Source organism: Eurosta solidaginis, chromosome 5 (assembly GCF_040869045.1).
Source record: "Eurosta solidaginis isolate ZX-2024a chromosome 5, ASM4086904v1, whole genome shotgun sequence".
NCBI lineage: Eukaryota > Metazoa > Arthropoda > Insecta > Diptera > Tephritidae > Eurosta > Eurosta solidaginis.
Genome location: NC_090323.1, coordinates 258,403,761 through 258,417,927, shown reverse-complemented (window position 1 = coordinate 258,417,927; position 14,167 = coordinate 258,403,761). Strand labels below are relative to the sequence as shown.

General features: G+C 38.4%; 1 protein-coding gene across 1 annotated transcript; it reads left to right on the top strand.

Annotated features, from left to right (window-relative positions):
- The first annotated feature begins 5,131 nt into the window (after nt 1–5,131).
- Nucleotides 5,132–13,551, top strand: LOC137252194 (uncharacterized). Its single transcript, XM_067787577.1, has 3 exons — nt 5,132–5,263; nt 11,047–11,370; nt 11,536–13,551. Exons 1-3 carry the CDS (start codon nt 5,132–5,134, stop codon nt 13,549–13,551), a joined length of 2,472 nt encoding a protein of 823 aa, XP_067643678.1.
- Nucleotides 13,552–14,167: the final 616 nt, after the last annotated feature.

Below are 14,167 nucleotides of genomic sequence, written 5' to 3'. Positions count from 1 at the left end.
TCCGGTATGTAGTGGTAAGACATACCTATTTTATTTTAGCATTCCAATGCAAATATGAAATACGAAATTTAAATAAAATACAATAATATTTCTAAAAAATGAAAACAATTGAACAAACAAAACAACAATGGAAGACGCAAGAAGAAAGGAACTTCCTTAACAACTAAAAATGTGCTTATTACCATATTTCCAATGTTTCACTGGCAGGCATTCATAATATGCATTTATGTGCATTACATTAGGGTAGCTCATTAAAAAAAAATTGTAACAACCTATGTTTTATTTAGGATTTGATTAAAAACTAGAGACAATTCCGAATGCAAAGGAAGATCGTGACATAACTGTTGAATGAATTTCAACAGGTCTTTTAGAAACTCCGGACCTATAGTTATAACAGTTCAAAGAATGGTTTAGATTTTTTTCTGGTTCATGCGAAGGTGCTGTCAAGCCCAGTAAAACAAAGCCAGCTCTGTGTATGAGGCGCCACAGAAACCGTTAATTCAGGCCACCCTCAGTTGGGGAACAGCCGCTGGTGCTGCCTCACAGGGTGAAGGTTTGCTGGAAGCTGTCATAAGTTTGAGTTGATAAAAGAGCAATAAAGCACAAAAAAACACAGAGTGGACAACAAAAGAAGAAAAAGGAGCGGAGATAGGAGAAAGGGAAAGAGGGGAGAGGAAAATAGAAAAGAGAGAAGGAAAAAAGAAACAAAACAACGTGTCAACAGGGCGGATAAGGCGAGAGCAGTATCGATTATGCCTTGCAATTCTCTTCAAAGTCTTTTCTCCCGGAATTGGGATTCGAAACCGTTGGTTGAACTGTTACAAACACATTCATCCACGCCATGCCTTAGTTGTTGTTAACACATCCCAAAGTGTCAATGCTACACTTTTTGTTGTTAGCGGTTTCAAAGTTTATGAATATGGTGATGATTAAAGTGATGGCAAAGACGAAGATGAAAGTCATAGTCTAAAAATATCAATTTAAGTCACATTTAAGAAACATTCAACATTACAGTTTCAGTTATGGCCACAATAAGACCTTAGCATACGTTTGCTGTTATTCAAAGCTAGGGTTGCGGTTGTTGTTACTTTTACGTTGTCGGTGGTGATAACGGGCCGACATTGCTGTGTTGATGATTATGGTTAAGGTGGCAGCTGAGATGGCTTCTATGGCTATGATTATGCTTACAACTTCACTTATGGTTATAGGTAGTTGTGAAAACGGGTACGCTGACCGTACAATTATTTTCATAGGGACGCTTGAGCCGTTCGTTAGTGTCACCAATACGATTTTTGGGAATGTTTTGGTAACGTTTACGTCTAAAATTGTGGTTAGAGTTACGCTTGTCATTTGAGCTACGGTTACGGTTGCGGCTACATTAACAGCTACCGTTATGATGACGTTTTCAGCTATGGTTTGAGTTACGCCTATGCTTACGGTTGCTCTTGTTGTAGCGATTAAGATACTCTCCGAAGATTTTGGGGAGTGTTATTGATGTTGATTGTCCGATGTCAGATATATATCCGGTACGTTTTGGTAACAAGCACCATTAAGATATTAGCCCGACTATCTCCAGAACGATTTAAAATGACCACGTTGAAGCTTTTAGGCCCCTCTTCTCCCACCCTCTATTTTTATGACGAAATGAGGTCGACAGAGCCTCGCCTTTTAAAAATGTTTCATCCAAATGTGTAGCAGGACTCGACTCACGTAGGTGAGGTTAATAATTGGGTTGCGGAAGCTGTGAATTGCGCTTAGCAACCCTTTGAGTCCCTTACGGCTGCAATTACGGCTATGGTTATGCTTCCGGTTACCGTCACAATAACGCTTCCGCTTCCAGCTTTACAAGAAGAGCGGTAACTCTAATGACGGTGAGTATAGCGACCGTTCTTTAGCGGTCGTAATAAAGCGGTACCGTTTTTCGATGAAACCAAGGCTTTACAGATGCAGTGAGGGTTATGGTTCTGGTTAGGTATTGGTACTCACCAGTTATTTTCATATTAAAGGCGAAAATTATAGAGAATACCATTGTTAGAGGAAGTCGTATGGAGGCGAATCGTGCGTCTGAGCTAACGTTCGCAATACAGAATGAAGCCTTATGTAAATACCAGTCCATTTCTTTTATTTTTATTTATTTATTTCTTACAGCTTATACTAAGCCTAGCTTATACCTATAAATAGTAATTAATATATGATCTAATTAAAGTAATTTATATGCATCTATTGACTGCCCAAATAGAGTAAGAGATGGGTAGCAGACGAATGACACCAATCCAAGGATTTTGCCAGTTGTATCTGACGCTGTTAACGAATTTAAAGTGCGAAGGCAACATCTGAACGGCGATGCACTTATTAGGTTGAGTGATGCGTTACAGTATGAGCTTCGGATACTTTTTGCGTACGTGGGAAAGCTTCCTAGTGCCAGCATAGAGTAACCGGGATGTAATCAGTGCTATTGATGATTCGAATGTTTGCCCACCTTGCACTAGAATGGCAGTGTTCTACAGTAATTGTACAATTTGTGTTTAAATTCCCTTGTGTTACTAGATTTAACATCATTTGGTAATTCATTGTAGAATTTTAATCCATTTTAATACAAATTACATTTGTATGCTTCTGTTCTATAAGCAGGTAGAGTAAAATCATTTCTTCTTCTTGAATTTACGGATGAACATTTCTTACATATTTTATGTTACTTTTCAAATAATCAGGCAAGTAGCCTTCTATTATGTTTCTAATAAATTCCATCGTATGATAAAACAGTACTTGTTTAATGCTTAGCCAATTTAGAGTGGCAAACATATTTTGTTGTTGTTGTAGCGATAGGGTTGCTCCCTGAAGGCTTTGGGGAGTGTTATCGATGTAATGGTGCTTTGTCGGATAAAGATCCGGTACGTTCCGGTACCACAGCAACATTAAGGTGCTAGCCCGACCATCTCGGGAACGATTTATGTGGCCACATTAAACCTTCAGGCCATCCCCTCCCTCCCCACCACCAACTTCCATGAGGAGCTTGGGGTCGCCAGAGGCTCGTCTGTTAGTGATACAGGATTCACCGCGGATAGGTGAGGTTGACAATTGGGTTTGGAGAAGCTATATATTACGCTGGAAACCTAAAGGGTTGCGCTACACAGTCCCTTGAATCTGGTATTTTAGTCGCGTCTTACGACAGGCATACCTACCGCGGGAATATTCTGACCCCCTAACCCGCTGGGGTGTCTCTGATAGGTGTGTCATAGTGTTTCCTAAGAATAAATCGCATAGCTCGGTTCTGTTGCTTTTGCTATTTGTAAATTTGGTTATCTCTCATAATGAAGAATAATGTTGGACAATATATGAAGTGAGGTTCGCTTATCGATCTGTAAACCATTACCTTGTACTGTCTCCTTAAGTACTTGCAGGTGCTTTGCATGAAATATATCTTTTTGGCTATTTTTCCAACCGTGTAATCGATGTGCTCACTAAAGCTGAGTTTATCATCGATTTTAATTCCTAAATATTTGATAGTATTGACTTTGTCAATAGCTTCGCTGTTTATATTTAGAAGTGGTAACTAATTATTTTGAAAATTCCTTCTTGATATAACCATAAATTTTGTTTTGCTTATATTGAGTCTGAATCTATTCGAGCATAACCAACCATATACCCTATTTAAGTCTTCTTGTAATTTTATATATATTTCAGTGATATTATCTCCACTAAGCATCAACAATGCATCGTCAGCAAAAAGTTTAATATCACAGTACTTTAGAGAATTGGTTATATCATTAATATAGATATTAAACAATATAGGTGCCAGGACAGACCCTTGCGGAGGTGATGCTTAATGCTTGGCGAGGTGATGCTTGATGTCCCTTTTAAACCCTCTCGGTATTTTCAACCCCTAATTACATGTAGATCGAATTTTCAAATGCATGAACCTCTTCGTTGTCTGTGTCAAGATTTCAATAATCAATGCAATAATATTGATATTTGTGACACACTTTACAGTATAAAAAAATATATACTCACTACCTTGAACTCACAACTGTTTCAAAATTAACATGTTAAACTAAATCTGTTACCAGCTCCAGTTACATTGGGCGCGTGGCTTGGAATCACGTCCTTTCCAACAGCACTAACAAATTCCATTGCTCGGCATCACAGTCCATCCCGACAACTGATTTAATAATATATATACATATTTTATAATATAATTTTGCTCACTATGTATGCTTCTGTAATTTATTCTGTAATCCGTAATTATATTTAATCTGATTAATTGCAAAATTTGTAGACTGATAAATAAATAAATAAAAATGCGTTCATACACTGGAATACCCTCGTGTACGCAAAAATTTTGTGTTGCCTTTTCAGTGTCAAATTTTCAATGTTCAATGTGAGTAAATGATTGTATTTATTTGAGTCGTCATTGCTATCACCAACGTAGCTGGTGCGAATAAAAAGGTTTGCTGCAATTTTACGGTTTCTAATTTTTGGTTAGCTTTTATGTAGCACTAAGAAATGGGTAAATATCTGCAAAACAGTAGCCGCAGTGCTTTTTTCGTGTAACATTTCTTTTGATTAAGTATTTACCACTGCGAGTAATTATTGCATTCGTTGATTTAGATTTTAGTCATGAAATCATGTTATGAATGTGGATGTGTACACACTTACATACACACAAAGATACTAAAAAATTGTAAAAGAAAAGAAAAATTACTGTTTCCAAGTGAGTGTGTACTTAACCATGGCACAACACAACAAACACCTACGAAAAGCTAATATCTTTGCTGCAATTATTTTGAAATTTTTTTTCTTTCACTTTTAAAAACTAGAAAACCACACTCAAACATTTTTAACTCTATATGAATTTATTAAATTTTTTTTTTGGTTTTGTTTTTTAGATGCGTGCAAGTAGCGAACAAAACGCGAGCATTACACTAATTTAGAGGAACTTTCCTTTTAAGAGTTTCTTGCTTTCAATGCTTTTTTGGTGCAATTTTCCACACAGTCGTCTTTTGTATTCGCTATGTGTTGGATGTTGTAAGATCTTGGACTGTGAATCGGAAACGGTCGGATTAAATTTTTTATAGTAAAGGAGTTGTAGTGGTGTTGCGCCATTGAAGGATATTTGGATCGTATGAGAAAAATGTTTTTGAAGGATCTAATTCCATATGCTAAATTGGATACTTTTAAAGAGGAATTGCTCAAACAGCGCACATTTATAAACGTGGGCGTATTCACGTGGATTATCGGAATGTTGCTCATGTGTATAATATTTGTAAGTCGTCTTAATGGTATTTATTGAAAAAAGTAAATTATTCCAAAGGCATACACATTTTAAATGTCAGCAAAAAAGTTGTGATTAAAAATCTTCATGGAAGGGATCCATATCAGAAAACTAAATAATTATATTGGAAACAAATTACAAAAGCGTTTTATTATAAGTGCCTAAACAACTCACTTTTGAGTGTAGATTTTATTTTTATTTTTGGAGGATAACACAGTATAACAAAATTAGAACTATTTCTTGCAACGGAGTAATCATGATCATTTTCATAAAACAGGCTTCGTTCAAATCATTAATATTATTTTTATACTCAGCTGAGCAGAGCTCACAGAGTACGTTTGTTCGCATAACGGTACCCCGTAAGGGCATAAGCTAATCGAGATAGATATAGACTTCTATATATCAAAATTATCTGGGCGAAAAAAAGAAATTCATTTAGCCATGTCCGTCCATCCTTCCGACCGTCCGTCCATAAACACGATAAATTGAGTAACTTTTGAGGTATCTTAATGAAATTTGGTATGTAAGTTCCTGGGTACTCATCTCAGATCGGTATTTAAAATGAACGAAATCGGATTATAACCACGCTCACTTTTTCGATATCGAAAATTTCGTAAAACCGAAAAAGTGCGATAATTCATTATCAAAGACGGATAAAGCGATGGAACTTGGTAGGTAGGTTGACCTTATGACGAAGAATAGAAAATTTGTACAATTTGGACAATGGGTGTGGCACCGCCCAACTTTAAAAGCAGGTAATTTTTTCTAAAGTTATATTTTGCGTCAATAAACCAATCCAATTACCATGTTTCATCTCTTTTTTCATATTTGGTACAGAATTATGGCATTTTTTTCATTTTTCGTAATTTTCGATATCGAAAAGTGGGCTTGGTCATAGTCGGATTTCGGCCATATTTTACACCAAGATAAAGTGAGTTCGGATAAGTACGTGAACTAAGTTTAGTGCTAACGGCCGAGCGGAAGGAGAGACGGTCGACTGTGTATAAAAACTGGGCGTGGCTTCAACCGATTTTGCCCATTTTCACAGAAAACAGTTATCGTCATAGAAATTATGCACCTACCAAATTTCACAAGGATTGGTAAATTGTTGTTCGGCTTATGGCCTTAAAAGTATTCTAGACGAATTAAATGAAAAGGGGCGGAGCCATGCCAATTTTGAATTTTTCTTTTATTTTTGCATTTTGCTGCACCATATCATTACTGGAGTGGAATTTTGACATAATTTACTTATATACTGTAAAGATATTAAATTTTTTGTTTAATTTGACTTAAAAAAAAAAAAAAAAAATTGTAAAAGTGGGCGTTTTCGGCATCCGATTTTGTTAAGTTTTATTTAGCACACATATATATGCAAAATTTCATCATGATATCTTCAACGACTGCGAAATTACAGCTTGCAAAACTTTTAAACTAGCTTCTTTTAAAAGTGGCCGGTGCCACGCCCATTGTCCAAAATTGTACAAATTTTCTATTCTGCGTCATAAGCTCAACTCACCTACCAAGTTGCATCGCTTTATCCGTCTTTGGTAATGAATTATCGCACTTTTTCGGTTTTTCGAAATTTTCGATATCTAAAAAGTGGGCGTGGTTATAGTCCGATATCGTTCATTTTAAATAGCGATCTGAGATGAGTGCCCAGGAACCTACATACCAAATTTCATCAATATACCTTACAATTTACTTAAGTTATCGTGTTAACGGGCAGACGGACGGGCGGACGGATGGACATGGCTAAATGAATTTCTTTTTTCGCCCAGATCATTTTGTTATATAGAAGTCTATATCTACCTCGATTAGTTTGTGCCGTTACGGATTACCGTTATGCGAACAAAGTTAATATACTCTGTGAGCTCTGCTCAGCTGAGTATAATTAGCAAAATCGGTAGACGAACACGCCCTCTTTTTAAAAACAAAATTTTTAAAGTCAAATTTTAAAAAGAATTGAATATCTTTACAGTATATAAATAAATTATGTCAACATGCAATGCAACAAAATAAAAAAATAAAAGAAAATTTTAAAATGGGCGTGGCTCCGCACTTTTTCATTTAATTTGTCTAGAATACCTTTTTTTTACCAATCCTTGGGTAAGGGCATAGCTTCTCTGACGATAACCTTTTTCGGTTGAAGCCACGCCCAGTTTTTATACACAGTCGACCGTCTGTCCTTCCGCTCGGCCGTTAACACGAAAACTTGAGCAAAAATCGATATATCTTTACTAAACTTAGTTCACGTACTCACTTTATCTTGGTATTAAAAATGGACGAAATCCGACTATGACTACGCCCACTTTTTCGATATCAAAAATTGCGAAAAATGAAAAAAATGCCATAATTCTATACCAAATACGAATAAAGGGATGAAACATGGTGATTGGATTGATAAATAAATGCGTTGAAATTTAACTAAATTTTCATATTTAAAAAAAAAAAATATTCAAATAAAACGAATTGATAGCTGAAGAAAGATATCAAAGGCAAGTTGCTCCACTTTTTAGAATTACCCTTCGTATGTATCCATGAAAAAGACAATTTTGTCCCCAAAGCTCTCAGCTTAGTATGTAATGTTCGGTTACAACCGAACTTAGCGCCCCTTACTTGTTTGATTTTCACTTAAGCACCTTTGGGTTAAGTTGCCACATATCGGAGGAAGCTACAGCTTTGGTGCCTAAGAAGAAATGTCTTCATGTACAAAGCTTAACATAACATCCCAGCATTAAAACACCCGACCATTAGTTCTTCATTGTTTTTTGTCTAGAAGTGAAAAAACTGGTGCGAATATCCGATTGTTTCAGAAATATTTTGTTTTTATTTCCAAATCGTGTTTTGCTCATTCCCGGACAATTTCAAGATTATTTGGAGCTTATTTTCGGTTTTCTGTCGCAAATATTTTCGGTATCATGTTGTTAATGGATTAACGATAAAGGCACTCTCCAATGGTTTTGGCGAGCATTATGGATGTTGATGGTCCTTTGCCGGATATAGATCAGGTAGGTTCCGGTAGCAAGCACCATTGAGGGTCTAGCCCGACCATGTCGATCAATGTGATCACTTTAAGCCTTCTAGGCCATCCCGGCCCTCACCCTCTAACTCCATGAGGAACTTGGGGTCGCCAGAACCTCGCCAGCTAAATATGTATGATACATTCATATTTGTAACAGGATTTCCCTCTAAATTGCTTTAGGATGCTGTCGGAACTATTTCCGGGCAATTTCTAAATTATTTTGGCTCAGTGACTCTTTTTTTTGTTTATTTGGCTTTGTCCGTGATCGTCTCCGGGTTTTAAGGCTTTATTTTCTATAGAGGGCATATATTCAAGTAAAGGATGATCTTGAAATAATTACTACACAGCCACAAAATCAATACTAAAGCTTCATGGTGTTAAAAGAATAATCTTTAAAACTACCTAAAAGTAAACCCAAGAATAAAAGATAAAAATTGTAACTAAGTGGTCATTAATTGATACTAAAAACAAGGCTCTTGTTGATATCGAGTTATTAAGTTTGACGCTTTTTACTTACTATCTTAAATTCTAAAGAAATTATTTATTATTAATCTAAATATCTGCTCATAATGTATATGTAGATCCCTTGTTATATAATTGGGAGGCATTGAACGTCATGAAGATGTCTATTAGGGGTGCTCGAATCGAGCCTTGGTTTCTAGTTCGGTAGTGTCAGCGGCGAAAAGAAATAGACCACGAAAGGGAATTTCCTACTCAGTCCCAAAAGACTGCAGCTTTGAAATCAAATTCCGTATTCCTATCCAAAACTCGGCAAGTGCCCCAACACATCTAAATATGTGAATATTTTCATTATGAAATCGGTCCAATACTAGGTTCGCAAGTCATCATCATCATCATCCTCCTCAACTCCTATTGGAGCATAGGGCCTCGATCACCGACTTAAATCTTATTCTGTTAGGTGCAGTTCTTGTGATGTTATTCCACGTATATCCTGCGTCTTCGAGTTCTTTATCCACAGTTCTGCGCCAAGTTTTCGCAGGTGCACCAGGTCGTCGGCTTCCTTGTGGGTTCCATCGCAATGCTTGTCTGGCTATATTTACTGGAGGTCTTCTGAGAGTGTGACCAATCCACGACCATTTACGCTTGGTTATTTCTGTGGCAGCCTTAGGTTGATTTGTTCTAGACCATAAGTCGTCATTTGAAATTCTTTCCGGCCATTGAATTTTCAGGATTCGGCGCAGACATTTATTAATAAAAACTTGTAGACGTTTCTGAATTGAAGTTGAGCTTTTCCACGTCTCGCAAGCATAAAACAGTACTGATTTAACATTCGAATTAAACAGTCGAAGCTGCGTTTTTAAAGATATTTGGCTGGACCTCCACACGTTTGCCAGTTGCCCAAAAACCATTCTTGCTTTGTTTATGCGAGACTGAACGTCCTCATCTGCACCGCTCTTATTTGAGACAATACTGCCAAGATAAACAACGGACTCTACACCTTCGATTTCATTTCCGTCAACCGTAAGCATCAATGGCCTTGATGAAATACTATAGCCGCATCTTATGACTTTCGGCGGTCAAATTAACAAAAAATGCCATGTTTCCCGACTTGGCTCAATCCCTGCAGTACATGAAGTGCTCGATGTTATCGTTGACGACCCAAGAACACAAGCAACCGAGTGACTCCGTGAAGATGAATACTCTTTCAACAGCACATTAGCCAGTAATGGCTTGCATACCTTCTGCATGGTCAACGTGATGCCGCTTAGTCCTAAATTAAATTGCCGTTTCGCTTAAATAAGATCAATCGTCGTCATCTTGAATACTTGTTTGAAGCAAATGTAAGACGCTATCAAATCCGCCTGTAATAGCAGCATAGAAAGTTCTTTTAACTTTACGGCGCATGTCATTCAACGTTGCGTAGGATAAGATCGGCCAAATTGATTTTTACATTCAAGCAGCGAGTTCGAGCCTATATAGATCCGCTTGCCACTTTTCTCTATATTTAGCTACGAGTTCGGCTTGGGTATCAAATTGATTTCTAGATATTGAACACTGTTGGGAAAGAAAGGTTGGGCGGCACGTGATCACTTATATGATCTGTAGAGTAACCGCATTATCCGTGTATGACACAAGTCCAGTTATAGAGAAGCAGCGGAAAGCTGACTAGATGAAAACATTTATTGGTACAGTAAGGAAGTAGAGTCGTTCAAAATCTGTTGTGGTGAATTTGTTTTTAAGTCATTTGGAAATATGAAACTCCTGTATTATTTTTGCTGGGTTAAAGACGTTTCTAACGTCATATATCTAACTAAGAAAGAATCACACAAAAGTTGTTTAATTTTTTGTTCTTGCGCGTTTCTAAGCTTTCCCTGAGAATGTTGAAAGAGCTCCAACTGAGGAAATAATTAACGTAAAATTTGGTCCATTTTAAATATTGTTTCTGTTGGAACTCCTCATCCTGGAGTGGTGGGTAAAGTGAAACTGCATGCTTTACTTTACATGATGTTTCACTTTCTTGTACAGCCAATAAGCTGCTTAAGGTTGAAAGAAGCTAAGTTAATTAAATTTAGTACCTTTAATTAAGTTTATTGATTTCCATGTAAAATCCATTATTACCTCGATACGAATCAAGCGTTTATACATTTTTTGGGTGTATCCAGTCGTTATTAGGTATTGATAACAGATAAAAAGATCATCTCGAGGTCCATTATGTCGTAGTGATACCTTTATTATGGTCCATTTATGTATAAAATTTAATAACACAATTTTTTTCACATATCCTCTGCAGATGTCACTGATGATAGTGAAGGTCGCATCCACAGCGGAGTATTATCAAAACCAAACTGCAGCGTTACGTACGCGAAATATACAAAGCTACAATCCGACGAATACAGATACAACGCTACCAACAATATTACAAATTGACGGCCAAGAAGTACAGTTGCGCACAGAGTTGCCAGCCGTGCATTCAGTACGTCCGCGCACGCGTCCATTAAGAACACCAAATCATATAACAATTGATGGCTTAGAGGAAATGCGTGCACAGCTACAGCAACAACAACAACAGCAACTGCAACAGTATCAGCAGCAACAGCAAGAGCAACAACAGCAGGTGCAGCAACAGCAAGAGCAGCAACAGCAACAACAGCAGGTGCAACAACAACATCAGCAACAACTGCAGCTGCAGCAACAACAACAATTGCAGCAAAATCAGCAGCAAAAACAATATTACCAGCAAGCCAATCAGCAGAATCAGCTACAACAACATGGGCAAGAGGAAAAGTTGCATGCAAAAGAACGCGCCGAAGCAGCATATTTACTAGAGCGTGCGGATATTGGAGCAGTTGCAGGAGGTAGTAGTGGCGGTGGAGGAGGCAATGGCGAAACTGCTGGTAGCAGTAATCGGGTCTATGAGCAACCCATTTATGACACATGGCGCACGAAAGCGAGACGACCTCCACCGCCACCGTTCGTTGGCGCTAAAGGCGGTGCATTTTCTATAGGCGATGGAAAGTCCAGCGTTATAGACAACGAATATCAACCAAGTGTAGCACTAAATGGTGAACAACAACAGCAACAAAGGCAATCATTGCATTTGTATGAGCAGTTGCCAAAACACGCGTCAACAATTACGCCGGTGCGAAGTGATTTGCGTGATCAAATACCACGGCCTCCCCGACTCACTTCTCGTCAACCATCAATGTTGCTTAATAGACGTCAATACCCCGATATACCGATTAATGGTTCGTATCGGAATGAGGACAAACCGAAACCCTTTCACTTTCCACACGAGGGACCATTACCGCATTCATTCAAAAAGCCTGAGGGCGAACGCGGTGAAGTAAATAATATACAAGAAATTCTACACCAGTTGCAGTTGGGTGGTGGCCCGACCAAAGTGCCGCAAATGGTAATGATGCCGACAGGTTTGCATATCGCTGGAACGCTCAAGAATTTCAAGTCTAGCGGTATAGCGAACTTCTTTCGCAGCAAACGAAATAAGAAACAAATGCAATTCGCCATACCAATGCCGCTGCCAATGAATATGAATATGCAAATGCTAAAGCCTTATCCAGCGCCAATGGTGAGTATGATGCCACAAGTGCCCTATCAGCAGCGCATCGCTATGGATCAGATATATCCCTTCAAACCGCGCTCACCAAATGATATTAATTTGTTAGCGCTGCAACAACAAATGCAAGGAAATCGTTCCAAGAATAAGAAGAAAAACAAACAGAAGCAAACAAACCCACCAGCAAACATGATGCTTCAGCAATTTAGCAATCAACATCCCTACGCCACACACGCCGATCCATTCTTAGCAAATTATCAACCTCTGCTCGAGTTTAATGAAGCGCAAAAGTCAAAAATGACGCGCGTACCACTCAAAGTCAATTTAGATATTTATCCGGTGATGCCACCTGCGAAAGATTTCAAACCATCTGGGCTTGCTTATGATGCATCTAAATTGGTTTCCTCTACACGACGTCCACATGTTGTACGCAATCCGTTTCTCGATTACCATCCCATGTCAGTGATACCTTCTACAGCCGCTTACGGCTTCAGCCACCATGCATACGAGCAACCGAGCTTTGCGCCCTTCAGATTCCCATCATCCGCACAGCCGCCATTGCAAATGCATTTCGCACAACCAAGCAATATGCGTATGAATTTCCCCGGCCAGTTGTCGCAGCACTCACAATTTCAAGCCCCTTTTATGCCGTTTGATCCCACACAACACTTGAATGATGCACGTAGTTTTAGTGCTAGCGGTCCAACCGGCAGTAATGCGAATCGCAATGAAATTTTGGTGCATTTAAATCTTTTCCCCAAAAACCAACAGAATGCTTTATCAGCGCCAACGTCGAATAATCCTTTTTATAGTAATGTACCAAATACGAATCGTAATATAATTATGGAAGAACGTGAGTCTATGTCGCCCGTGGAACCACGTCAACAGCGTAGCAACTCGAATTCTACTAATTCACCCGAACAGCAAGTTTCTCGTAGTGATAATTCTGATCCGGAAGGTTTAGTAGATTTTGAACATCCTATTGTTGCTGCTGATGTTACCGATCTACCAGAGCCTGCTGCTTTGGTCGGCAATAAGCAGGAAACTTCGGCGAATGCAACATTTTATGATCGTAATGAGGGTCACAGCACTTTTCAGCGTTACAATGATTCGGCAGCAGATCAAGCTGTAGGTCGCATGGCTACTGAGGCGCAAACTGCTTCGCTTTTTCGTTTCCCCGTTGAAGATTTGATACGATTTCAGGTAGATGATGCATTGTAGGTGAGTTTATGAGGGGAGTAGGAGCGAAAAGGAGTGGTGCTTCAAATATATATTAAAAGTTTGAAAAAAATATATATGAATTCTATTAGCTTGAATCGAAATCCAACTTACAATGGTACATTTTTTTTATTATTATTTATAACACTGTTGACTTTAGCTTTTAAGTTTATTTATTTTTCTTTTGATGTTAATTTATTTAAAATAAACGAATAAAAAATAGAAATGTAGCAGACCGACCCACGAAAACTCGCAGATGCGTGCTAACGAGGTATTTGCGAGTTTGAGTGGCTTGCCTTATTATAAAATGTGTTGAGTTTTAATAGGTAAGTTTATACGAATATTTGTAACTCAGCAGCTATATGGATCTTGTTACGTGCGGTATTTTTTCCAGGCGGACGCATGCTCTCCCGATTGCCTCACCATCATGTTGCATGCCCCAGTCGTCGCGCAGGTATGCTTGCTTTAAGCTCGAGCTAGCTCGCCGGACTACGGGGTGGTTCTTGCGACTCTGAGCCATACCAACCGCACCATACAAGGAAAAAAAAATACATACCTGATACTCTCCATGTTCACTCTAGGGATACCACGCTGCCCGGGAAAACCCCTCTTGGCCAGA

Coding starts and splice junctions, on each gene's coding strand:
- LOC137252194 (XM_067787577.1), top strand. CDS start 5,132: ATGTTTTTGAAGGATCTAATTCCATATGCTAAATTGGATACTTTTAAA. Junction 5,264..11,046: donor TGCTCATGTGTATAATATTT/GTAAGTCGTCTT, acceptor TATCCTCTGCAG/ATGTCACTGATGATAGTGAA. Junction 11,371..11,535: donor AGCAAGAGCAACAACAGCAG/GTGCAGCAACAG, acceptor CATGGGCAAGAG/GAAAAGTTGCATGCAAAAGA.